Below are 26,450 nucleotides of genomic sequence, written 5' to 3'. Positions count from 1 at the left end.
AAGTGAGAAATGCTGAATTTTAGGAATCCATATCTCCGGTTCCGGAGGGTTCAGCGGATCAGGGTTTGGGGTATCTGTAGCCACTGCTCCGGCATCGCTGCAGAACCATCCTTGACCCGCTTGGACCAACCCGACGGAGTATGGACCCCCTTGAAGTTCGGGACTTTTCCCATAGACTTCAATGGCAGAAAACCCCCATTGACTTCAATGGCGGCGATTTACCATTGAAAGTCTATGGCGGAGCTGCCCCGTTGTTTTCAATGGGGATTTAGTGAAAAGCTGAGATTTCTTTTTCAATGGAGATTTTTGTATTAAAATGATTTAATGTGCATTTGTGTAACTCCGGTTTCTGAGGTCGTAGCAAGTCGCTTTTTGGACCATATGGTGTCCCAGTTCTGGCAATGCGAATTGTAAAGTTTGGACCTGCTAGACCTAACGGAACCGGATATTTTAATACGTTTATGTTTTATGCTTAATAGTGTATCCTAAGGTAGGGATAAGTTCAAAAGGAAATTCTTTTGGGCCATAAGGTAGCAGATGGCCCTGGGGACGCCGCTATGTCTAGGATTTAAGTGCTGTTCAAAGAGTTTTATCACCCTCACTGTTTATCCGAAGCCCAAACCAGGGCAGGTCTTAAGTGTTCCAGTTAACACCTTTCAACAAAGGTTTTCCTGCCAGAACTCCAAATAGTAGACTTTCTGGCATTCCTGACGTAAATGTGGGGCTTCAGAAATGAGACCCCCAGAGTTCTACTGCCCATGTGCCAACTAGCAGGGGGGCATGGGTCAGAATGCTTTCCCACGTTAGTGAGTGGCTGGAGGTAATTGTAAACCAATCCCCTGTGCTTAAGGTTAAGAATAGAAGGAGAATGGTTTATAAACGGCTGTCCACCCATATATCCTTTGTCTTCGTTTGCTGATATGGTTACCTGATATCACCTGAATGATTTCCTCACTGCTGAAAGAAATGCTACATCATACTTCTCATTCCCCAACCCTTAAGTAAGTGTACTTCTTGTTTGTTACTGTATTATCTGTTGTGTTCACCTTTATTCTAAGGAATAAATACAATTTATTATATCTTAAGCCTCGTTCAGTTCAAACCCAATTTTTTTTGTGTAATATTAATAAGCCTGTGGAAGCTATCGTCACAGTCCTATGCTGGTTTGTGTTTCAAAAAATAATGTTTAGATGGCATGCCCATGATTTGAAAGCTTGTGCTATGGTAAGTCATCACACTCTAGATCTGGTGGGCAACATCATCTACATCATGTCCACCTTTAAGACCCACCTTAAGACACACTTGCTTAAAGAAGCATATGAATAGCACCGTAGATATTACTAGACACATGATACATAAAGCTTGGCCCCCTGCAGACGCACTTACCAGAACTCCCTCCTACTGTCTCTGTATGTTCTTCCTACCTACCAATTAGACTGTAAGCTCCTCGGCGCAGGGACTCCTCTTCATAAATGTTACGTTTATGTCTGAAGCACTTATTCCCATGACCCGTTATTTGTATTTGTTATTTATATGATTGTCACATATATTACTACTGTGAAGCGCTATGTACATTACTGGCGCACATGATATCCCCCAACAGTAAGCATAGTAAATACTTCTGGGGCCGATCTTATGTGGGTACTTTATTTTGTTTACATTCCTCAAACTACAATAACATTATAAAACGGGGTTCTCTAGGGACATCTCTCATCCCAGGATTACAATTAAGGGCTTTTTACGTGCGATTCCAAATTTATTGTATACATTTTGAAATGCCCGCGTGGCCTTTTGCTTTTGGAGGAGATCACACAGAAGACAGGTTGTCTCAGCAAGTTGCAATACTGGTATACCCCTCCTGTTGGTATGAGGGATCCGATGTGTCCCAAAACTGATTAGCCTCACACAATCCAAAACCAGCATAAGTGACTGAAAACCGGATGGTATATCAGCTGCAGAAGAGGCTGCAGCTCGAGAGGCCGTCGCGGCAAGGATTACGTTAGTGACGTAGCCCCACACGTTTTGTCACAAGACGTGACTTCATCAGAAATGCGGATTGTCCTGATTTGATCATTTAATTTATTTTCCAAGTTAATAACAAGCTTTCCCCCTACAGAGCCCCCCTGCTCCCCCCACAGAGCCCCCCTGCTCCCCCCACAGAGCCCCCCTGCTTCTCCCTCACAGAGCCCCCCAGAGGTATGATACCAAGCAGAGCTGAGCTGCAAAGTGCTTCATCAGAACCCAGACCCTGCATTCTGTCTGCCCCAAATACCACACCTCATACCATGTTTGTGGGAGCTAATAAAGGGGCAATACATGGGGAAAGTGCAATAACATAGATACAGGTGTTGGAAGGGAGCGATGGTATCAGGAACACCCCAAAAATAGAAGATACAAAAATAATGGTGCAGTATAATAACTGTAACGGGTATTCCCTATGAATACAACCGCTACTACCTGCTGTGCAACCTGTGTGGCTCTCAGGAGCCTAAGCCTCCGCTTGGGGAACCTGGGGTACATGCATGTTATACATCTCTGGGTGCAACGCCTCCACCTGGGAGGGATACCTACGGAGTGGGAGGAGACCCTCACAGGAAACAACCACACAAAGCGAGCAAATATAAAACAGGACTGGCTTTACTGCATAGCAAAACATATAATAACACACATCACATAACCATGACTCCTCTCTAGAGGAGCCACATGTGGCGTCACACAGGACGCTAACCACTATGCGCCTCGGCGGACGCTAACCACTCTGCGCCACGGCGTACGCTATCACCTCTAGGCGTCACGGTGGACGCTAACCTCCCACAGAGTGACCCCACCCTATGTCCAGTAACCCCCACCCAAATGTCTCGCACTCCCAAATGTCAAACACCAATGTCTGTATATATGTGTGACTGCGCAGCCACTATGTCTGGTGATTAGGCCTTGTTGGTGCACGTGAATGGTAGGTTACCTGCCCGGGGCTCCAGCCACGGGTACCGCGATATCACTGGAGATCCGCCCGATCCGACGTTGTCCTCCACACCGCGTTGGGTGAATTCCAGCGCGGATAATATCACCTTAGTCCCAGGGTCATTGGTGGTGTTCTGAGCCCAGAACCCACCTCACAGGGCCGCACGGATTCAGCACTGTGTCCCTGACTAAGCTACCAATAAATGGGGCAGTGTCCCTATCTAGGGCCTGTCCCTATACTCCACAAGCTACTAGGTGGCTCAGGACCTAACTGGGACCTTGGGGGCTGCTGGCCTAATGCAGAGGGTCACTGACCCCTGCATCCACCTCTTACCCCTAGCTGGTCCGGATCCTGACTGCCTGCGTGGCTGCAAAACCCCGCGAAATGTACTGTATCCATCTATTCCCAGGCAAATCCCTCAGCCCTATTGGCTCCCTGGCGTCAGGTGTCTCTGCCCCTATGCACCCTGGGGGCTGGCAGACTCATCTCGCGCATGCGCGAGCTATCTGGGGCCTCCCGCGCTGTGCTCTGCCACTGCGCATGCGCAACAACCCTAACATGGCGGCGCCCTGCTCACCGGCCGCCGGGGACCCCAGCAACGCGATCGCGGCCTCGGCAACCGGCCCGATCGCGTCCCCGGCAACCGCCCGACCGCACCATAGTAACCGCCCGATCGCAACCGGCCGCACATCCACACCGCGCGCTCGCAACGGGGAAGGAGGGGGTGAGTGCGCGAGGGGGGACCTGGCTACATCACATATAGTTTATAAAAAATCTTGGCTCTATTAAGTACCTACTTACACCAAGTAAGGGGTTATATCAGCATTTAGCAGGTCAGCAGGTAAGTAATACACTGCAGTTGCAGGAACCCGAACGACTGGTAATGCAGGAGAGATCTCACTCGGGTAGGGGTTTCATGGAAAACAAGGGGAGACCATGTATAGATCGAAAATTCAATTTTATAAGTTAAAAAACAGTATAAGAAATGTACTCACAATAAGTACATAATACATGTACATGTAACGGGTATTCCACCCCACCCAATCTCATATGTAGTGTGGGTGAGTAGAACATGTAGTGTTACCGGTGTGGTGCGTATACCTGCAGGCTCACAGGAGGTCTGAGCCTCCGCTAATGAGAGCCTGGGGTGAATCCTCTGGAACGGATCTTCTTCAGCGCCTCCACCTATGTAGGATTCTAGGGAAGTGTAGAATGACCCTACATAGGAACCCAATAAGAAACTACACACACAGTGATTATATATAACTACTTTACTTACAAATAATATAATAATAACCAGTGTCTCTCTCACGAGGAGACACTGACAGTGACGTCTCGCAGGACGATTCCCCGACACCAGGTGATCCCACCCAGTGTCCCAAGAACCCCACCCAATGTCCCGTACTCCTACAGAGATAGTCACTGGGTGACTGCGCAGTCACTAAAACCTCTAGGCCTGTTGGTGCACATGTGATGACATAATACCTTCCGAGCACTCCGGTGCTCGGGTCAGCAACAAGCTTCTCAAAGGGTCAGACGTGCGATGCATCCGTCTGATCCTATCCAGGTGATATTCTCCAGGAACCCCAACGAGGGTTCCACCGCTTCACGGGAACACAACCGTCTCTCGGTAACACCAACCGCATCACGGGAACAGCAACCGCCGCTATCCCTGTCTATCCCTAACTAACCCTAAAGCGACAGGAACCCTAACCTAGGGCCTGTCCCTGATGAACCGCAACCTGAGGTGACTTGGGGGAAACTCCTAGGGCCTGCGGGGTTAATAACCTGCCCCACTCCCTTATCTACCCAAGTCCCTAATCCTCCCTAACCTCTAGCTACTCGCTACTCCTAACAGCCTGCAGCAGACACACCGCTCTCACTGTCAGCCTGCAGACATTCACACACGCTGCACACACTGCGCCCAGCACCTGCAGCGACACACACACAGCTGGCAATCGTACACAGCCACCTGGATCCTGCAGCAAATCATCCACTGCACACACGCTGTACCTATTTGCCAGTGCGCACAGCACTACCCGCTGTGGCACTGCCAAACCTGCACCTTACACACACTAAGGGTCACCTCCCTATCTAGGGCCATCCCTTTCCAGTTACCCACTAACCTGGTGGGGAGTTGGGGCCTACCTGGAGGGTGAGGGTACCTATCAGGATGCAGGAGCTGCACTCACTCCCTGCATCCTTCCTTCCCCTTCAGCTCCGCTGCTCCAACTGACGTGACCAAAGCCCGGGAAATGTATCTATTCTCCCTCCAGGGCAGTCCTCAGCCCTATTGGCTCCTATCAAGCACCTGGTGCCTGCCTCGCTATGCCTCATGGGAATTGTAGTCCCGAGGCCCCTACAATAACATTGGGGCCGCGTGCGTTCCTCCCCTCTGCCTACACTAACTCCTAATGGCCGCCGCAAGCTCTCCCTATGCTTCCCTACCCTCGCGCGACCTACTAAGAGCTGCCTTAGCTCCCTACCCCTATCTGCGCCTGCGCGACCTATCTGGGGCTCTCCTGCCCTCGCGCGATCACTGCGCATGCGCGAGTCTCTCCGCAATGGCGGCGCCCTATCCGCCCGGCTCCGGGAGCGCCGGGAGCCCTGAGATGCGCGTGCGGCCTTAGCAACCGGCCGCACGCGTCCCCGGCAACCCCCGAGCCGGGACCTGACCGCCCTCTCCCCTGCCACTGCCGAACGGAGCCGCCATTGGACGCGGCGGCCCCCGCGATCGGCAGTCAGGTGAGGGGGGTGCGGTAGCGCTGGGGAGACCTGGCTACACTCTCTCCCTGGTGAAACACCCAACGCCCTCGCTTGGGGAACGACATAGCATGGTACAATTTCACATACTGAAAAATGGCATGGCATACCCCGTACACATAACATATCGATTTTGCACATCAGGTTACATGATACATCACCCCCAGTAACCGAGACCAGCTGAAACCATTGATGGGATGCCCCGAATTGAACACGTGGGGGTACCTCACTTTTTTGTCCGTGAGCCTCCCCCAGAAAAATTTCTTGGAGAGCCCACTCTAAAGCGACAGTTACGGGCTCTTCGCTACTTCCTCCCCCTGGTGGAGGGAGTAGCACAACGTCTTTTAAGCAGGCCTTTACCCGGTCATCCACGGCAGGGATGCGGTAGACCAGGAGGCCAGGACCTTTCCCGCGGTCCACTACCTGAGGAATGGGGCGCTCCTTTTTGGGCTTAAAGGAGGCCAGTCTCCCTGGATCTTCCTTTACACAGTCCTTGTCCCTACGAGGCTTCCACTGAGAAGCGAGCACTGGGAAATGTCTCGGTTTCACCTGGCAGGGGGGAAAAAGTAGACACCTTACCCCTGCGGTGATTCACGGTGGCCAACAGGTCCTCGGGGACGCTGTCAGTTCCCACCTTGGTGGTATCGGGACCTGCCCCCGGCACTTCTGGGGCAGTCCACTTACGCGCTAAAAACTCGGGAGCGTTGGATCCCAGTCCTGGGACCACTTGTGTCGGAGCACACGGGCTCACACTCCGCTCAGGAACCGTAGCTTTGGCCTTCTTCACGGCCACCTCCATCGGAGTCTGTGGGGAACAAGGGGGTTCCTTACCACTCGGCTGGCTGACGATGGGCTTCCCTTCTTCCGGAAGGATCGGCGGTAGACACTGGTCCACTCTCTTCTCTGGACAGCTACCTTCTAATGAGGACACCTCCGCCAGGACGCGATGCAGAGGGGAGCCCTTCGCCCGGGCGACCAGACTTAAGGAGCCATCATGCTCCGCGGTCAACTGGAGGCTCACCCCCGACACCCCTGGGGCAGTCGACTCACCCTTGTCGGCGTTAGGTACTGGTCCCCATTCTAGGACCGATGGTACCTCTGTAGTAGGTCTGACTGACCATCGTAGGGCACACGGGCCCACAGCAGGGTCCGCAACATCGGAATACACCTCTTCCAGGGTACACGGACCCACAGCAGACTCTGTATCCTCTGCATCACCGCTGGGGTGGTTCGCCGGTAGGCGCATCGCCACCGATGGGACTTCCACCTTTTCCCCGGAAGATATCATGACAGTATCCTCCGCAAGGTAGTCACCAGATTCTTCTGAAATGCAGCCAGTGGTTGGGGGTACGAAGCTGGCGTGCTCCGGTACCTCCACTGCAGCCGCGCTCTTCTCCGCCAAGGGTTCACTTAGCTCCTTAGCTGGCTCTGTAGGCTGGGGTACAATAGGCATCAAGAAAATTGCACCGCAACAATCACATTGAGGTTCCCACGCCAGTGCACCTCTAGGACAGTCACAGGTGGGGCTAAAGCACTGCGTACACGGCTCCCCATCCACCTCGGTGATCCTGAAGTCTAGTGGCACTTGGGACATAACGGCTCCCTCGTCATAGGCTCCTTGCAAGCAGGGGCACAGTAGCATAAGGAGATCTATTCCTGGCGCTCGCCAGGGCACATACACATTAGGGTGTATCCCCTGACAGTCTATCTCATCCTCATGCATCATCTCATCCTCAAAGATCAGAGTGTCTATCACAGCGTCCACATATGGTTGAAGATAACCGTGCTGGCTCCCCCTGGTGGAATCTAAAGGAAGGGCACTTTTTACAAGGAATTGTTTTTCGCTCTGCACTGAGTCACTAACAGCACAGGGGAGGGGCTCTGATTTTCGCGCCAAACCCGGACAGAATGTTGCGACATCTTTCTGTGCAGGCTTGCAGTCAGCAGCACGTGCGCTCTCCTGATTTGGTGGGAGACGCCATTTTGTTGGGTCGGCATAGACTAGGGGGTACCCTTCTGAGGGGCCCCCGGGCATGAACAGTGCGGACGGTGCCTCTGCCAGGCATATATCCTCAGTGTGAGTTACAACAAAAAGTATGGTTTTCCATGTGGACGTGGGATCTTGTTCCTCCTCTAAGACACATGCCCACGGCCACCCAGGAATTTTACACATACCCTCCCGGACCTTCATTGCGGGTATACTAGCGGGTATGCCTCCTACTGCCACTACCTGGCCAGGCTCCATATACTGCCTCAACGCCCAGGCAAGGACCTCGTCTCCGGACTTCGCAAACATGGCGACAAAAATAGGACTTGGACAATTTAGAAAAAAAATGGAACAGGGCACCCCAGGTCTCTCTCAGCAGTGCCTCCAAATGTAACGGGTATTCCACCCCACCCAATCTCATATGTAGTGTGGGTGAGTAGAACATGTAGTGTTACCGGTGTGGTGCGTATACCTGCAGGTTCACAGGAGGTCTGAGCCTCCGCTAATGAGAGCCTGGGGTGAATCCTCTGGAACGGATCTTCTTCAGCGCCTCCACCTATGTAGGATTCTAGGGAAGTGTAGAATGACCCTACATAGGAACCCAATAAGAAACTACACACACAGTGATTATATATAACTACTTTACTTACAAATAATATAATAATAACCAGTGTCTCTCTCACGAGGAGACACTGACAGTGACGTCTCGCAGGACGATTCCCCGACACCAGGTGATCCCACCCAGTGTCCCAAGAACCCCACCCAATGTCCCGTACTCCTACAGAGATAGTCACTGGGTGACTGCGCAGTCACTAAAACCTCTAGGCCTGTTGGTGCACATGTGATGACATAATACCTTCCGAGCACTCCGGTGCTCGGGTCAGCAACAAGCTTCTCAAAGGGTCAGACGTGCGATGCATCCGTCTGATCCTATCCAGGTGATATTCTCCAGGAACCCCAACGAGGGTTCCACCGCTTCACGGGAACACAACCGTCTCTCGGTAACACACCGTCTCACGGGAACAGCAGCCGCCGCTATCCCTATCTATCCCTAACTAACCCTAAAGTGACAGGAACCCTAACCTAGGGCCTGTCCCTGATGAACCGCAACCTGAGGTGACTTGGGGGAAACTCCTAGGGCCTGCGGGGTTAATAACCTGCCCCACTCCCTTATCTACCCAAGTCCCTAATCCTCCCTAACCTCTAGCTACTCGCTACTCCTAACAGCCTGCAGCAGACACACCGCTCTCACTGTCAGCCTGCAGACATTCACACACGCTGCACACACTGCGCCCAGCACCTGCAGCGACACACACACAGCTGGCAATCGTACACAGCCACCTGGATCCCGCAGCAAATCATCCACTGCACACACGCTGTACCTATTTGCCAGTGCGCACAGCACTACCCGCTGTGGCACTGCCAAACCTGCACCTTACACACACTAAGGGTCACCTCCCTATCTAGGGCCATCCCTTTCCAGTTACCCACTAACCTGGTGGGGAGTTGGGGCCTACCTGGAGGGTGAGGGTACCTATCAGGATGCAGGAGCTGCACTCACTCCCTGCATCCTTCCTTCCCCTTCAGCTCCGCTGCTCCAACTGACGTGACCAAAGCCCGGGAAATGTATCTATTCTCCCTCCAGGGCAGTCCTCAGCCCTATTGGCTCCTATCAAGCACCTGGTGCCTGCCTCGCTATGCCTCATGGGAATTGTAGTCCCGAGGCCCCTACAATAACATTGGGGCCGCGTGCGTTCCTCCCCTCTGCCTACACTAACTCCTAATGGCCGCCGCAAGCTCTCCCTATGCTTCCCTACCCTCGCGCGACCTACTAAGAGCTGCCTTAGCTCCCTACCCCTATCTGCGCCTGCGCGACCTATCTGGGGCTCTCCTGCCCTCGCGCGATCACTGCGCATGCGCGAGTCTCTCCGCAATGGCGGCGCCCTATCCGCCCGGCTCCGGGAGCGCCGGGAGCCCTGAGATGCGCGTGCAGCCTTGGCAACCGGCCGCACGCGTCCCCGGCAACCCCCGAGCCGGGACCTGACCGCCCTCTCCCCTGCCACTGCCGAACGGAGCCGCCATTGGACGCGGCGGCCCCCGCGATCGGCAGTCAGGTGAGGGGGGTGCGGTAGCGCTGGGGAGACCTGGCTACACACACATAGCGTTTTCTTGAGGCAGTGGAGCGCTGGAAGATGGGACTTGCTGCTACACTTCCAAGTGACCCTCGTCGGATCGCGATGAATGGGGTGTGACGTCACAACCGGTAAAGGAATGACGACTTCCGGTATGGCGCACACGGAAGCGGGCAGCAGGGAGACGCAGCAGGCTCGGCACCTTCAGTTTCACAACAGCTGTGCAGGCTGAAGATGGCTTTACGCGTTTCGCTGTGTTCACCACAGCTTCCTCAGGAGCAAGTAATACCCCCAGTGGGTACACAACATATATAGTGCATATAATCAATCAATTAATTTAAATTAGCTAAATTTAACACGGGTCCTCCTTCTTAAAGGTACATGACTCTGTGGTCAAAATGAACCTCACAAATATAAAACAGATAAGATTTTAATAGACACTCGGTCATAAAACTAATACATGACATATGATATCAAACCAAGTGACTCATGGCAGTTAGGAGAGATGGGAGAGAGAGAACAAAGATCGGTCAGTAAGCATGAAATACATATTGTCAGTAGACATCAATAGGTCTATAAGATATTAAGTACAATGGGGGACAGAACGTGGGGGAGAGGGGGGGGGAGGGAAAAGGGGAGATGGAATAGGGAGGGTGAGGAAATGGGGAGAGGGCACAGCAGAGAATATACAAAAAAGGGGATAACAATGGTATATAATCAGGTGAGGAATGGTGTTAATTCAAAGTCTGCATTACGACCATTGGGCATGAGGGTGTTTAGTCTGTGAATCCAAAACATTTCACGTTTACTTAGATCAACTTCTCTGCTGCGGCCTCTCCAGTGTTACATAACATTTTCTATACCAGTAAATTTCAAACCCTTCGTGCTTGAGTTATGATAATTAGCAAAGTGTTTAGAAACACTATGTGTCAGTACCCCTGGTCTGATATTACTAAGATGCTCTATGATGCGGGTTTTTATTGCTCTTTTAGTTTTGCCCACGTATTGTAGCCCACAGGGACATTCTAAGACGTAAATTACATATTCTGTGTAACAATTCATATATTGTTTTATCTTAAACTCTTCCTTCCTGTTGTTGCCTTTAAAGTTCTTTTTATCCAATTGTTTATATTCACAGGCTTTACATGTAGAACAGCCGTAAAAGCCCTCAAGTTTCTGAAACCATCCTTTTTTGTTGGTATCTGACCTTTTTATAGCACTTGGGGCAATGATATTTTTCAGATTTTGTGCTTTTTTGAATATAATTTTTGATATTCTGGAATTTAATTTTTCAAGATTGCGTCATTATGCAGGATGTGCCAGTGTTTACGTATTATTTTACTAATATTCTTTGATTCCCTATTAAACGTTGTTAAAAAAGCAGTGTCAAAATGATTATTTTTCTTTGAAAGTCCATTTTTAGGCTCAATCAGCTTCTTTCTATTTAAAGTTTTAGCTCTAGTAAACGCTGTGTCCAGAATGTCTTTATCATATTTTTTCTAAATAAAACGTAATTCCAATATTTTACATTGTTCTTCAAATGTTGCTTCATCCGTACAGTTCCTACGCATCCTCCTATATTGATTATATGGGACATTGTCCATCCATAGGTGGTGATGGCAACTGGAACGGAGGATGTAGTTGTTACTATCTACGTCTTTAAAGTAGGATCTCGTATTTAAAACCCCCTCTTCTATATATATATTTAAGTCCAAAAAAATTAGTGATGTTTTACTAGTTGCAGATGTAAATTTTAAATTCGAAGTATTAATATTCATGTTTGCCAAAAACATATCTAGATCTTTTTGCTCACCTTGCCAGATAAGGATGATGTCGTCAATGTAGCGCCGCCATTGGACAACGCCCGCCCCGGGAATGCCGTTGGACCAGATGTTATTCTCCTCCCAATATCCCATAAAGAGATTGGCATAACTGGGGGCGAACTTCGTCCCCATGGCAGTGCCACATTTCTGAATATAGTATACATCTTCAAATAAAAAGAAATTATTTTCCAATATGAATGAAATAGCATCAATAATAAACTGGACTTGTGTGTCCTGCAATTCAGAATCCTGACTCAGGAAGTATTTGACAGCTTCACATCCCAAATTATGTATGCTGGAGGTATATAAAGATGACACATCTATAGTGGCCATAATGTAATCTTCCTTCCACACTATAGTATCTAAAAGTAGAAGTATTTCTGTAGTATCTTTTAGGTGTGACTTTAGAGTTTTGACATAGCCCTGTAAGAAAGTATCAATATACGCTGACAGGTTGGAGGTTAGGGAGTTTATTCCGGAGATAATTGGTCTACCCGGGGGATTTATTAGACATTTATGTATCTTAGGTAGTATGTAGAAGATCGGAAGCTGTAGTGTTTCATTAAAAATAAATTTATATTCTTGGTCCGTTAAGATGCCTAGATCTTTACCTCTTTCTAAGAGAGACTGTAGTTCTTTAGAGAATAATTTGGTTGGATTTTTATTTAAGATTCCATATGTATTAGAATCTTCCAAAAGACGTTTAGCTTCTCTAAGATAATCATCTCTATTCATAATGACCACTCCTCCTCCCTTGTCAGCCTGTTTGATTACTATGTTGGTGTTTTGTGTAATATCCTCTAATGCTGTTTTTTCATCCCTAGACAGATTATTTCTAATTTCAGATTTTTTATTATTATTATCAGTTAGATCTTCAAAAGCTTTAATTATTAGATTGTAAAATACTTCAAGATGATTCCCTTTAAAATACGTGGGATTAAAGGTGGACTTTTTCTTTAAGGTGGTATGTTTATACATATCTGCTTCTTTATGGACAATAGGGTTAAGATTAGTCATTCTGGACTCAGCGTTCTTACTTAGGAAAAATCTTTTAACGATTCATTTTCTCAAATATTTATTTGCATCTAAAAATAGTTCAAAGCTATTTGGCCCAACAGTTGGAGCGAAAGACAAGCCTTTAGAAACAAGGGTGCAATTGTGGGGTGAACAAAACAGTAGAGCTTAAATTAAAAACACTTTTATAATCTTTTGAATCCATTACTTTAACTCTCTCTTTTTTCTTTCTTCTCCCCCGCTTCCCTCTCTGCTTCTTTCCCGTTTGGGAAATGTGTTCCCCTCCTCTTTCTCCGAAAGAGGGGTGAAGGGGTTTTTTGTTTCCCATGATTTTAGGGTATCTTCTATTTCTAAAAAATCACTAGACCCTGTGGCCCCAATAGGCGAGCGAGATTTTTTGGGGTGTTCCTGATACCATCGCTCCCTTCCAACACCTGTATCTACATTATCTTGAGGGGAATCTGTACATATTCCCTGTGAAGGTTGAGAATCTGTTTTTTGTTGCACCTTACAATTCACTGCATACGTGTATTTATCACTTTAATCACCAGCACTGTTGTTTAGCGCCGTTCTAAATCACTTGGGTTTACGAAAGTGCAATAACATACAGTACCGGTAACAAAAAGAAATTATGATTGGAGGTTTTTTTTTTTTTTTTTTTAACGCTTCTTAATCATTAAATATGTAATTAATTATGAAAAAGCTTCTTCTTCGAATGAGTGTCAACCTGAGGGGTGGGTACTGATTGGACCACACACTGGATGTGAGGACCTATCAGTATCCAGATCTGGCTTGTTATGAGTCAGAGTTACAGCCACTCCCTAAAGGATATAAATATTGGCACTTTCCTAAATTCTGGGTCCTTGGCACTCTCTCCACCCAGATGTGAGGAGAGGTCTGTCACAGTAGCTTGTGACAGGGTATAATATACACCAAATATCTGGGTTTAATTGAACACGACTTAGATATAATAGATATAGTTTATTCCTTAAAGAAGGAGAACACACAAGATGATACAAATAACAGACAAGAAATAGCACTTACTTAAGGGTTGGACAATGAAGCAATCAGGTACAGGATTGGCAATTCATTCAGCAATACAGGTTCAAATGAAGACATCATGAAAGACACGAAAAGACAATCGGTATAGGGTTTACCCTGGTTTATATGGGATTTCATTCCTATACCCTGGCATTGAATGTAAGACATTGGATGACAATTATCTGCACCCAATCCCTCTTTGCCACCTCACTTGAGAGACAAAGTAATACCTGCCCACTGGATGGGCCTTATTCTAATCAGGGGCTCATTTCCCCGGCCCCCCTCCCACAAGACTGGCGTCTGAAAGTCTACCAGACAGGGATCTGGTCAGGAAATCCTTTGTCTTAAGGTGTGAAACACAACACTTATCATAAAGTACCCACGTCCTGCTTTCCTTTGTGCTAGCATACACAAGCAGGGTGGGGGAGCCTTTGATCAGGGGGTTTATTGTAGACCACTTGTCTCCCCCCTGAGCATTAACATACCATATGGGCTCTAGCCTTCCCGGGCTTTTACCCTGGACCCAAAATACAATACATTCTTTAATATCTACACATATTAAAATAATCCGTTCCGTGGGTCTGAGCGGGCTGAAATTTGCCAGGTCCTCATACCGGAGGACCCTTGCCATAGTGGCCAAATATCAGCCTTCCACAGCCCCCAGAACCGGAGATACAAAAATACAGTTTAAAAGCACATTACAAAAGTGGCTTTTTTCTGCCATGCAAGTCAATGGCAGAAACCTAAACTTTACCATTAACCTGACTCCGTTCTGTTGCCCCGAGAGGGTCGCTATTTGCCATGCAATCGTGCCGGAACTAGGACTACAGGGTGACCGAATCTCAGCCCTCTAGGTTGAACAGAACCGGAGTTATGGGTTCCAGGTTACTGCTCATTCTGACTTTGCCGTTTTTTCACGCGGCTTCCCGCCATTAAAATCAATAGGGCCGACGCCTCCATAGGAAATGCATGGGCCGGCGCCGCCATAGGAATCAATGGGACCTCCGCTACCATTGAAGTTAATGGGACACACACACTTTTTAACAGTTAACCCTACTCCGTTCGGTTGAGGGGTGAGGGCTGGAAATTGCCATGCAGTCATGCCGGAGCAGTGACTACATCCTTGCCAAATCCCAACCCTCTGGTCCCCACGGAACCGGGGTTATTGGTTTTCAGTTTACCCTGTTTCACACTTAGTGTTTGAAAGCCACGCGGCTTTCTCCGCTATTACGGTCAATGGTAGGACCCTCCTGGCCGGCGCGACCCTTTCTCGTCGCCATTAATTGTCGGACCCTGTTGGGTCAAGTGATGGGGTTCCTAACATCTAGGGGAAAAATGAATTTTATTTCTGGGTGCCCTAGAACAAAAGTTCCCATGCCAATTGGCCGTGAACTTGACCGAGGCCCTAGTTCCCACGCCAATTGCGCGATCAAAGCTCTTTTTTGACAATGTTGCCGCTCTTGCGGTTTTGCGGTCTGGCAGGCTGCCAGCTCGTCTCCGGAGGTCGGCTTCCAGGAATCCCCATTGAAATGCATTACTCCATTCACTTTCAATGGGGAACCGCCGCTCCTCCTCTCGAGCGCCACCTGCAGGTCTTCTATGGAAACGGGCCCAAATCGCCGGAATCTCCATAGGATTGTATTGAGCCCCAATGGCAACCTATGGAGAAACTGCAAAATGGAGCCTGCAAAGGCGGGAAAAGGGACAAAGGGCCATAACACAGAATTAACATTAACCCTTTCCCTCCCGCATAGATCCCAGTGTATGTGTGGGTGCAGACACTGCAATGGGAACAATACATATTCACAGGGGGATACACAGTTGGTGCTGAAGCAGGGGCATAACTACAGTACTGAACATCATTCCAGTTAACCCCTCACCTCCCAGGTGAGATCAGGGGGTGGCCAAATGGGGCGTAACCCCTTTAATACCGGGCCAAACCCCCTCTCCCATGACAAGGTCCAACAGGTCCTGGGCCTAAAGCCTGAGTCAGGGCACAGCTAACAGGGAAGAATGTGATGGCTCTGTTATGAGATCTACATGCAATAAAGACCCAAGAAAATATAAAGGAGTGTGATTTACTGTCTGCTGAAAGGAGAGGTGTCAGTATGGGCCATCCCTGTCATCACAGAGGATCCATGCTGACTGGAGGCGCTCCACCAAGCAAGAACTAAGGTAACCTGTGATCCTGTCCTGTTTCTCCCCACAACATCGCGGAGCACTCAGCCCTCCTGTTTACCAACAGGTACAGCCCAACCCCAGGTGAAGTAGCTGAAGAAGCATACCCGCCCCAATCTCACTTAGGGGGGGGGGGGGGTACAAACAGAACAGATTTATTTAAAAAAAAACAAAAAAAAAAACACACACATAGGATATTGCTTGGTTTGTTCCTTTAAAGGATGAAGATTTACATTTAGAAGAGTTTCTTTTTAGCTGAAGCCAGCCTGACTCAATTATACGCGTTTAACTGTAGATAAAGATTACCCGTATACCAACTATTATTTTAATTTGTATTATTTTTCATTAAGTAACAAGTAACAAATTAAATGACATACACAGAGTATATATTTGTTGCTAACCTCAGTAACATGTTCTCTTGCTGACCTTTGCCCAGGGATATTTAGTTTATACAATAACAATCCAATAACCATTGCTTCGAAGTGGGTATTTATTTTCTGATTACTCTGTTAATAACCACAAATGTATTTTTACTTTTTGTTGACCAATGATTGGGTGTCAAGCAAATGACAATATAAAGTGGCAAATCATGCATCCACGCGGTTAGTATCCCTGTTTCCTGTAATATTTTGCTCGTGCAACAACGTCATTGGAATAGTCGTGTCCCGTAGTGCGACTGTCTACTTCAGGGTAACCCCGGATGTTTCCAGGACCAGCATTGTAGGCTGCAATTGCACCTAATATGCAAAAAAAACCTATTTCATTAATCAGGTCTACATTAAAGTCTGAATCAGACAAGCAGTTTTCTTATACCTCCTTATATTTTGTGATATCTTGTGTTTCTGATTGGTTTAGACTATATCCTGTTTTGATGTACAGATTTATATTATTATTTATATTATCTGAACCATGTACACAGCATTTCACAAAATAGACATTAAATGACTTGGCCATTAATTTACTGTAATCAGTGAGACACTACAGATGTATAATTGATGGGGTGTTTTGATCTGCTAGGTCTATAGAGCATATAGGATATACTGTACTATGTTGTACAGTACTACCATCAGGACTTATGGTACATGCCTTACCATAATATATTAGGAGATGAAGGTTTACCAAAACAAACACAACTCAAAAGAGGCCTGATGCAAATGCAAAATAAGGTACAGTATAATAGCACTTGTTATATGTGTAACATGCTGCTATAAAGTCCAGATGAAATAATACGTTTGGTGTTCTTGATGGCAATGTGGTACAGATTGTACTAATGTATTGGACCAACATGAGGTGTAATATCAACCAGGTTAGAATTGCAACTGGGTATCAAAACATTTATTGTTATCAATGTTTTGATTCCCTCTGGTTGAAAGGACCCAGTGGGGTTGAATCAGATTACAGATACTGGAGCAAGGGTTCATGATGTAACGAGAGAAACATATCTAATCTTTTATATTCACAAATAAGCTTTGTTTCTGGCATTTATCAGAGTAATTTGCTGCATTTATAAAATGTGAGGTTACTAACCATGTAGCAATGTATATTTATGCAACTGACCCACCCTCATCATGTTAGGACTGTGCAACCCTTTATAGGGGTTATGGTAACCTGTAATTATTCATTAATATCCTGTATTGTTACAGATTCTTCTGGAGTGTGACAATTAGACCTGGTGAGAATTGTAATAGATTCTACATGTTTAATACAGTAGTTCTCTCCCTCTCTCCCCCCCCCCCCACTCTCTCTCCCTCTCTCCCCCCCTCTCCCCCCCCTTGCCCCCCCCCTTCTCTCCCCCCCTCTCTCCCCCCCCTCTCTCTCTCCCCCCCCTCTCTCTCTCCCCCCCCCACCCCTCTCTCCCTAAATCTCCCTCTCTCCACACAGAAGAAAATACCTTTCTCCAGATCACCTTGAATACTTTCTTAGAAAACATACTGGATCTGTGTGTTCAATTCTACAAATATGTCTAATGTGTGACCAGGTAATATGTCTCTGTGCATCCCCCTCTGTGCATCCCCCTTGGTTCCCTGCGCATCCATGGTAGACGAAGCTCTGCAAGGGAACTACAATCCCAGCAGTCTCTGGGGCTGCTAGATACCTGAGCTGCAGCAGCTAATCGCGCAGCCGGAATCCTCTGCAAGCAAAGAAATACATTTGGTGCGCTGAGGCGACCACGCCAATCGGAGCTTGGAGAGGGTAGGGTGTGTGTGCAGGGTGTCTGTGGCCCCTGCACTAGGCCAGAGGCCCCTTAAGCCCCGTCTCCCCTAAGCTTGTGGTTGCTGCAGGGACCAGCCCACTAGATAGGGACACTGCCCCTGTAGTGCAAGTGTGAGGGACACAGCCAGGACGCGGCGGCGAACTGGCAATCTGGTGGTCTGGGACCAGACAACCCCGCAGATAAGAGATGCTCTTCATGGTGGGTCCGTCCAGCTGGATACCACCCCACGCGGAGGCGGACTCGTCGCTGACGACTTCACTGGATCAGCGGATCCTGTCATCCTATTGTCGGCGCTACAGGTATTGGAGCACCCGGCAGGTATCATCACCTCACCAAGTGCACCAACAAATCATACTTTAGTTGTGGGCAGTGCTGTCGCACATATTGGGCGGGTTGACTCTTGTGGACACCAGGGTGGTTGGGTGCCCAGGGGCACCTCTGTACTTTGGGGGGGATATTCTATCCGAGTGTGGACATTGTGTTGGAGGACACTGTGGGGTTACGGCCGTGTGTGGCCTGTTTGGTTAGGGTGGTACTGTATATTGTTATTCCTTTTTCATATGCACGCAGTAAACTGTTATCTATATCATTGTGTGTGTTATTGCATTGGGGCCTGGGACGGGGTTATCCAACATAGTAGGATACCGCACAGGTGGAGGCGCTGTCAGATGGATCAGGTACACCCCAGGCTCCCAGCAATGGAGGTTTAGGCCTCCTGTGAGCCACAGGTAACACACCACACACACACACACACACACACACACACACACTAGCTGCCACATCTCCCATAGGGTGGAGGAAACTGTGCTACAAATGTTATAACTGATTCGCACAACATCAGTACAAGTGCACAATACTCATTGCATAGGCTGGTAATTACACATGCCTTTATAAAAATCTATACTTCTTGATGGTGCAAGATGGGGTTTTATATTCTGGGTGTTAATGAGAGGAACACAATGTGTTATAGCAGTACTCCTCTAAATCAGTGACTCAGTAATATATCTGATGAACACGTCTCTGCCAGTAGTTACACTGGTTCAGGTAAGTGAAGAATTAATTTTAAAAAAAAAAGAAGAAAAAAAACAAAATCAGGACTACTGATTTAACAAAAAAATTACATCCAAACCTTCATCCTGTGTGTTGCAGCTTGTAAATTAGAAACATACCTTTTAGGAGTTCATTAATTGACCATCTTGGGAATTTTTTCTTGATGGCACTGTACATTTCAATAAGAATCTGTGTGCCCTCGGAAATATTCTCTTCACTGTTCCAAGCTCCACGAATCTTGTGGTATCTTTTGTCAATCTAGTAGAATAAACACTGATGTTAATAATGTCTACAAATCGTGTACTTAAACAAGCATGGGTATGTTTTATAAACGTAATACTTCCGGACGGTAGTAAGAAAAACATCAGTTTGTTTAAAATTGTCCAATATTAGACAATTATTAGAAATGTTTTTAAAAAAATGCAAGTAAAGCTGCAGTTCAGGCAATATCCTGCATGTGTGTTTTTTTTTTTAAAATAAATCAGTTCTGTAGTAAGAAAAAATACATTTAGCATTTTCTGTTTTAAAAAAAAAACTTTGAAAGACCAACTTTCTTGTATTCTATTTTAACAACCATTTGCTAAGGCACTGCCCCTTCATGTCCTGTCACAAGCTCTGGCACACCCCTTTGTGAGCCCTGCCCTCCCTCTTGCACAAGTCAGTGCAGGAGTGCTCATGAATATTCATGAGCTTCCACTGAATGACAGAAACAGAGGAAATACATTCCCCATATTTAAAGATGTCGCCAAACTTTGCCGATCAATAGACGGAGAACGAATTGACCAGCAGCTATGCAGTTCTTTAGGTAAGTAGAAATTGCCCACATGAAACTATTGAAGTACAAAAAAAACTATAATTTTTTTTTAAAACAAAGCCTGAACTGCAGCTTTAAGCATGTGCCAAAAGAGAAGCTGTAATTGGTAGACTGCCCAGGGCTAACAAGAACTAATAAAGGTGATATATTTGTCAGGTTTTTTTTTACATCAGTTATCTAGATTCAAATATATTATATTAAAATATAGGCGTGGCTTAGCTGGCATGGAAATATCATGTTGAGAAAACCCTTCCCTCAGGTAAACAGATACGAAGACTTAACAAAGAATTCACCAAAACTTGGCCAATTTTAGATTCTTAATAAAGGAAGCAATGAAAATCCGATTTTTGAACAACTGCACAGATGTTCAGTAGTTAACATTATTGTAACCACTGTTTCGCTGCAGTGCGACATACACAATGGACAACCGCAGGGGAGGTCAACTCCAGTCCACAAGGGCCACCAACTGGTCAGCTTTTATGATATCCACGCTACAGCACAGGTGGCTCAATCAAAATGACTGAGCCACTGATTAAGCCGCCTGTGCTGAAGTAGTGTTATCATTAATACCTGGCCTGTTTGTGGCCCTTCAGGGCTGGAGTTGGCCACCCTTGCAGTAGTGGGAGAAGCTGTTTTTGTTTTAAATCAGCTGTGCGCTAGAAGGGGGCGGGGCTACCATGTCACCCACGGAAGCGCACCGGCTGGTGGAAAAACGTTGGCTGACATCTGTACAAGAAACTTTTTCTTATGGAATTTTCAAACACGCCCAATGTGTATACATCTTATTTGTCAAATGTTTGTTGATGTTGATGAGATCATTTGTTAGTGGTCATTGAGCAATATATATATATATATATATATATATATATATATATATATATATATATATATATTTATAAAAATGTTTTACGATTGAGAGTTTCCTTTCATTTTCAAGTAGGGAACAAGGTTTATATTTTACCTGCATCAGACCAAAAGCATTGTAATGGTCACCCCAGCCATTGATCAGCACAGCACCAGCGCGAGATTCACGGGAAATGATTCCAGCGATCACAGCTCCGTCCACACATTTGTTCCGAGCCACAGCTAGAATTTTAGCTTTATATTTGTTCATGTTTTTGAGGTCCGTCTCTGCCAGCCTTTCAGAAGCTCGGACACCTTTTATGAGCATATTAAAATCTCATTCTTTGCCTCACATAATGATGCATAACTTTACATTTCTTAGCTCATTAAGGATTCAAAAACTGAGCCCAGCCCCTTTGCTTTGGTCCGCAGAATTATGTAGGCACCTTGTTTTACTTGGATCTCGGACATTGGAAGTTGTTTTGTGAAAAAAGACAGTTTCATTTTTTCCCCCTAAAAATTAAATTTTCAGTGAATTTGTATGTAGTGTTTTTTTGATTTAGACTTTTTTAAATGCTAATTTTATTGGTTTTGCAACAGATTCTGTAACTATACGAGTTCACACAATAAAAGAGGAGATGGGGAGGGAGGAACAAAAAGGAGAAAATAAAAGGGGGAGGGGAAAGGTGTTGCAGGAGTTCTCAACTCAGATCAGTGGTATAGTGGTTTATTTAGATTTCTTTACTACTGCTTCTGATTCCATGTTTTGTTTAACATTTTACATTTTCTCTCAGTCTTCTTTTTTCTTACCCTCCTCCCCTTTCAGCGTGTGATTCCCTCATTTCATCTGTATAATATACTGGACTGTATGTATGTATGTATGTATGTATGTATGTGTGTATGTGTGTGTGTATGTGTGTGTGTGTGTGTGTGTGTGTGTGTGTGTGTGTGTATTATATATATATATATATATATATATATATATATATATATATATATATATATATATATATATATGACAAAACAAAACAGAAAATGTTAAAGGAGCGCCTATTGCAATAAACTGCCTAACTGTGAGTCAGTAGCCAACTGCGTTTGTACAACCTTTGGTGTGTCTAAAACGGACTAAAATATAATTAAAAACCCTATGGGGCCTATGCAGAGAGCAGCGAATTTTAAAATTGGCGAATTTATTAAAAAGTAGCTTTTTTGGAGAGTTTTAATCTCCATATGCAGAAAAGTGCGAATTCTGCTATGTTTAACATGGATGCGTGTGGCGAGTTTAAATTGGCGAGATGCGCGCTTCAGAAATGTGTTAAAACAAATTCGCGCCTTTTTTTTTCCCTTTGCAATGGCCGCGAGCGGCAGTTTTTTTTGGCGAGGCAAAACGGAGACAATCGCGCCATTTTATTGGCGCGAACAGCCGCTAGATGCCGTTCGCGCCTCTCTGCATACGGATATTTTTAAAACTGGCGAGATTGCGGTTCTCGCCAGCCGCGAGGCGAGTTTTACAAATAGAAAAGAAAAATTGGCGCGTTTTTCGGAACTCGCCATTTTCTGCTGCTTTCTGCGCGATTTTCTCCAAAAAATGGCGAATTTCGAAATAGCGCTGCTCTCTGCATAGGCCCCATGTGTTTTTAAGATAAAATGTGTAATAGCTTTAATACAAGGTATACATATCAAGATAAAAAATATAAATTTAATGGGAAAAAAAAGAAGTGTATATTATTATACAAAAAGATAATTTTATTAAAACTAGTTTAAAATGAAAAAATATATTGTATAAAGTGAAAAATATAAAAAATGAAAGAAAAAAATATTTTAAAAATAAGATGTTCTCCCAAAAACTTTTGAAACCTTAAAAGTCACAGAGTCCTGTTCCAAATGAATGCATCCAGGTATAGGCAGCCCGTTTGTAAGGGATCACAACTCCCTAGGAATACCTATGAAAGAAAAAAGAAAAGAAAACAGGCGCACACCTAGTGCATTAAAGTTTAACAATAATTTTATGGAACAATTAAAACCAGACAAATGCCCACTCACAAGTATAGCGTTATTTGAAAGCAGTTATGAGATTGGCCCTCATAAGCCAGTGTTGTCGTTTGAGTCTGTAATGGTGTCCTCTCGTGCGCGGTCTCCTTCACCGGAAGTGACGCTCACCCGGTCTGGTGTCCCGCACAAAACGGAAGTCCCTCCAGGATCCCCTGAAGAAGTCATCATTGATGACGAAACGCGTAGGGCGTGGCTAGAGCAGAGCAGGCATTTGTCCCACTGAAAGCAGACTGAAAGGAACGCAGTGTGTGGGAGGCTTGGCAAAGCAGATCAGTGAATCTTCGTTTGGCTCCATTGGTGGTGCAGCAGCTAGAGGCAGTCAGGAGAGGCCTCGGTTTCCTGGAGGGACTTCCGTTTTGTGCGGGACACCAGACCGGGTGAGCGTCACTTCCGGTGAAGGAGACCGCGCACGAGAGGACACCATTACAGACTCAAACGACAACACTGGCTTATGAGGGCCAATCTCATAACTGCTTTCAAATAACGCTATACTTGTGAGTGGGCATTTGTCTGGTTTTAATTGTTCCATAAAATTATTGTTAAACTTTAATGCACTAGGTGTGCGCCTGTTTTCTTTTCTTTTTTCTTTCATATATATATATATATATATATATATATATATATATATATATTTATATATATTATTGTGTATATATTATCTACCAATAAGCTTTTGAATGGAGTCCCGGTGGGTAACAGTATAGGTGCAGGAATGAATAAAGACTTTTTGTACTGTTATATCTGTTTTTTTTGTGAGTATGTCCCTCTGATATGTGTGTGTGTGTGTGTATATATATATATATATTTATACACACACACACACACACACACACACATACACAGTGGTCGACAAATCACCAAAAAATCTACTCGCCGAGCAAAAAAATCTACTCGCCACCTAGTACCAAACGTGTGCTGCTTGGGCCAATAGGAGCTCGCCACGATGTTAAATCCACTCGCCCGGGGCGAGTAAATGTATAGGTTTGTCGAACACTGTATATATATATATATCAGAGGGACATACTCACAAAAAAAACAGATATACAAAAAGCCTTTATTCATTCCTGCACCTATGCTGTTACCCACTAGGTCTCCATTTAAAAGCTTATTGGTAGACACCATATCAGGACTTTGGTTCAAATGTGTAGCACTGGGTCGGGACTCTGTTTCGTGACTTTTCTATATATATTTTTTTTATATTTAGGATCGCAACTTTAAATTTGTTTTTACTGCCTCATTTATTTTACTTTTACCAAAGCCCAAAACTAAAGAGAATCCAAAACACAAATGACTGAACTGTAGTCATTTTTATCCCCACCCCTTTACGTTTAGCTAAACTTGAAATCTAAACATTTTCAAAGCAATTAAAATAAATACTATGACATTTTCCCATTAAGAAGCACGTACCACAGTACGGCAGCTTGTCTTGTTGGGCAGTTGCACAAGAAGCTCCTGTGGTTGGAATATCCATGACATTGCCATAGCATCCGGATGCACTTACAGTGCCTGGGAATGGAAAGCACACGTTAAAGGTCAAAGGTTTACTACAAAGATGCAACAGGGGGAAAGATGTTCAGCTCTCATGTCAGCAGTATCATGACACTTTCCCAAAAACAGCAAAGCGAATTCGTAACAGCAAGTCATTCACACATTGAGTTACCATCATTCCGGATTACCCCGTGCGGCCACATGATAGCTGTGAGGTAAATGGCTGCATTCTTAGTTCTGCTGATATACCATAAAAGATGCACTCTGGGCGTTGGTACTTAAGTGATACACGGTCTTTAATTAGTAACTGGAAGTCAGTTGTCAATGTTTCTCAGACTGAGGGGTAATTTTGAACACTTTTTATTACAAAATTAGAAATGAGTAAGTGGCACTGCTGCTTTAATCTTCCTGCACCAACAAAGGGAGATATAGAATACTTACCAATGAAGGCAGCAAGAGTCAGAAGCACGGAGAACATGGTTCCTCCCCAAAATACCTGGCTAAAAAAAGAACAGTAAGATATAAAGGCAACATTTTGTAAATAGGTTGCTGGGCAAAATCATAAAAAATGCTCGAAATTTAAGTGGCATTTTTTTTTCCATCTTACCTTTTGCCTTCTCCTCTACTTTATCTAACAGCACAAGCCTGTTTAGCAAAAGTTATAGTGCCACAATGGGCTCTCGCCTTCCTCTTTTATAGCAGATTGGAGGGAGGAGGTGCAGTTGAGGAAATAAACTAATATAGCAGACGTGTTCCATGAAACAAGAATCGCCTTAGTGATTTTGGTAAAGCCCCTTTTCTTATTTGTACATCAGCTACCAAATAAAATACTTTTATCTTTCTAGATCATGCAGGACTACTGTGTGTCCACAGCAATAATAATTATATATATATATATATACTAGCTGAGAGACCCGGCGTTGCCCGGGATGTGAAGCGTGAATAAGTATGTGTAAATGTTGTATTGTAAACTTGTAATGTTATGTGAATGTTATGTAATATATATAAAAATTGTATTTGTGAAAGAAAAAGAGTAGAAAGCACATGTATATGAGGGAAATTTTGTTAAGTGTATGTTAATTGTTAAGGTTGTTAGTTATGAAAATGTAATTGTTGTAAAGGCTTGTTGAAATATGTTTATGTCCATTGTTGAGAGTAGTGTATTTGATGTAATCGTGAAGTGTGTGTTGGTGAAATTGTTTGTAATAAAAGATGAGTGCAGTGAATTGAGTGAGTGATTGTTTTGTTGATGTTGGTATGATAATATGTAGAGATGATGGAAATGTACCAAAGTGTATGTTCATTGTAATGCTTGTTTGTAAACTACATTTTTGGTAGTTCCACTTGGAGCAAAGACGTACAATTGTTGTGGGGATCCGACTCTAGAGCACGCAACATATAACTGGCCGTGGGAGAAACATGGTGATTCTAAGTTGATACCAGTGCACTTTATAGATTGTCCTTGTGCTTTGTTAATGGTGATAGCAAAAGCTAGTTTGATGGGGAACTGTAGCCGTTTGAAAGTAAAAGGCATGTCTGTAGGAATGAGTGGAATGCGGGGGATGAAGACATCTTGGCCTTTGGCGTTGCCAGTTAAGATAGTAGCTTTAATTAGGTTGGGCATCAATGTTTTGATGCACAATCTGGTTCCATTACAAAGGTTAGGTGTGTGGAGGTTGCGAAGTAGCATGATGGGTGATCCAACTTTCAGACGAAGGTGATGTGGTGGCATTCCAGATGGTTCCAGGGAGTGTAGGAATTCAGTTGGATAGTTCACGGCTTCATCGTTATCCACAACTGTATCTATTGAGTTGTATTGAGTAATTGTGTTTGGAAGAATGTCTTGAATTGCATTATTTAGGTCATTGACAGAAGTATTTTTGGCAGCAAGGATGGCTCTTTCACAGAGCCACTGGTGGTTTGTGTAATTGCGTAATAGATTTGGATAGACGTTATGTATGAGATCTTGAAGTGATGTCATCATGTTACAAAAATGTGTGGGAAAAGCAATTTCACCTGATGTTAAGTCAGTAGGTAAAGTACCTTCACCAATTTGAAGAAGGGTGTCTGCAAAAGCTTGGTCATTTG

The 26,450-nt window shown here is 45.3% G+C and overlaps 1 protein-coding gene across 1 annotated transcript; it reads right to left on the bottom strand.

Moving 5' to 3' along the window:
• Positions 1–16,372: 16,372 nt before the first annotated feature.
• LOC142489535 (lysozyme g-like) lies at positions 16,373–25,085 on the bottom strand. Its single transcript, XM_075590483.1, has 6 exons — positions 24,970–25,085; positions 24,804–24,862; positions 24,282–24,380; positions 20,941–21,137; positions 19,285–19,423; positions 16,373–16,637 (listed from the first exon to the last, which is right to left on the bottom strand). Exons 2-6 carry the CDS (start codon positions 24,838–24,840, stop codon positions 16,504–16,506), a joined length of 606 nt encoding a protein of 201 aa, XP_075446598.1. The 5' UTR covers positions 24,841–24,862; positions 24,970–25,085; the 3' UTR covers positions 16,373–16,503.
• Positions 25,086–26,450: the final 1,365 nt, after the last annotated feature.

The sequence above is a fragment of the Ascaphus truei genome, chromosome 3, assembly GCF_040206685.1.
Source record: "Ascaphus truei isolate aAscTru1 chromosome 3, aAscTru1.hap1, whole genome shotgun sequence".
NCBI classification, from domain to species: domain Eukaryota; kingdom Metazoa; phylum Chordata; class Amphibia; order Anura; family Ascaphidae; genus Ascaphus; species Ascaphus truei.
Note: the sequence above shows the minus strand (reverse complement) of the source record. Positions and strands in the feature narration are given on the sequence as shown.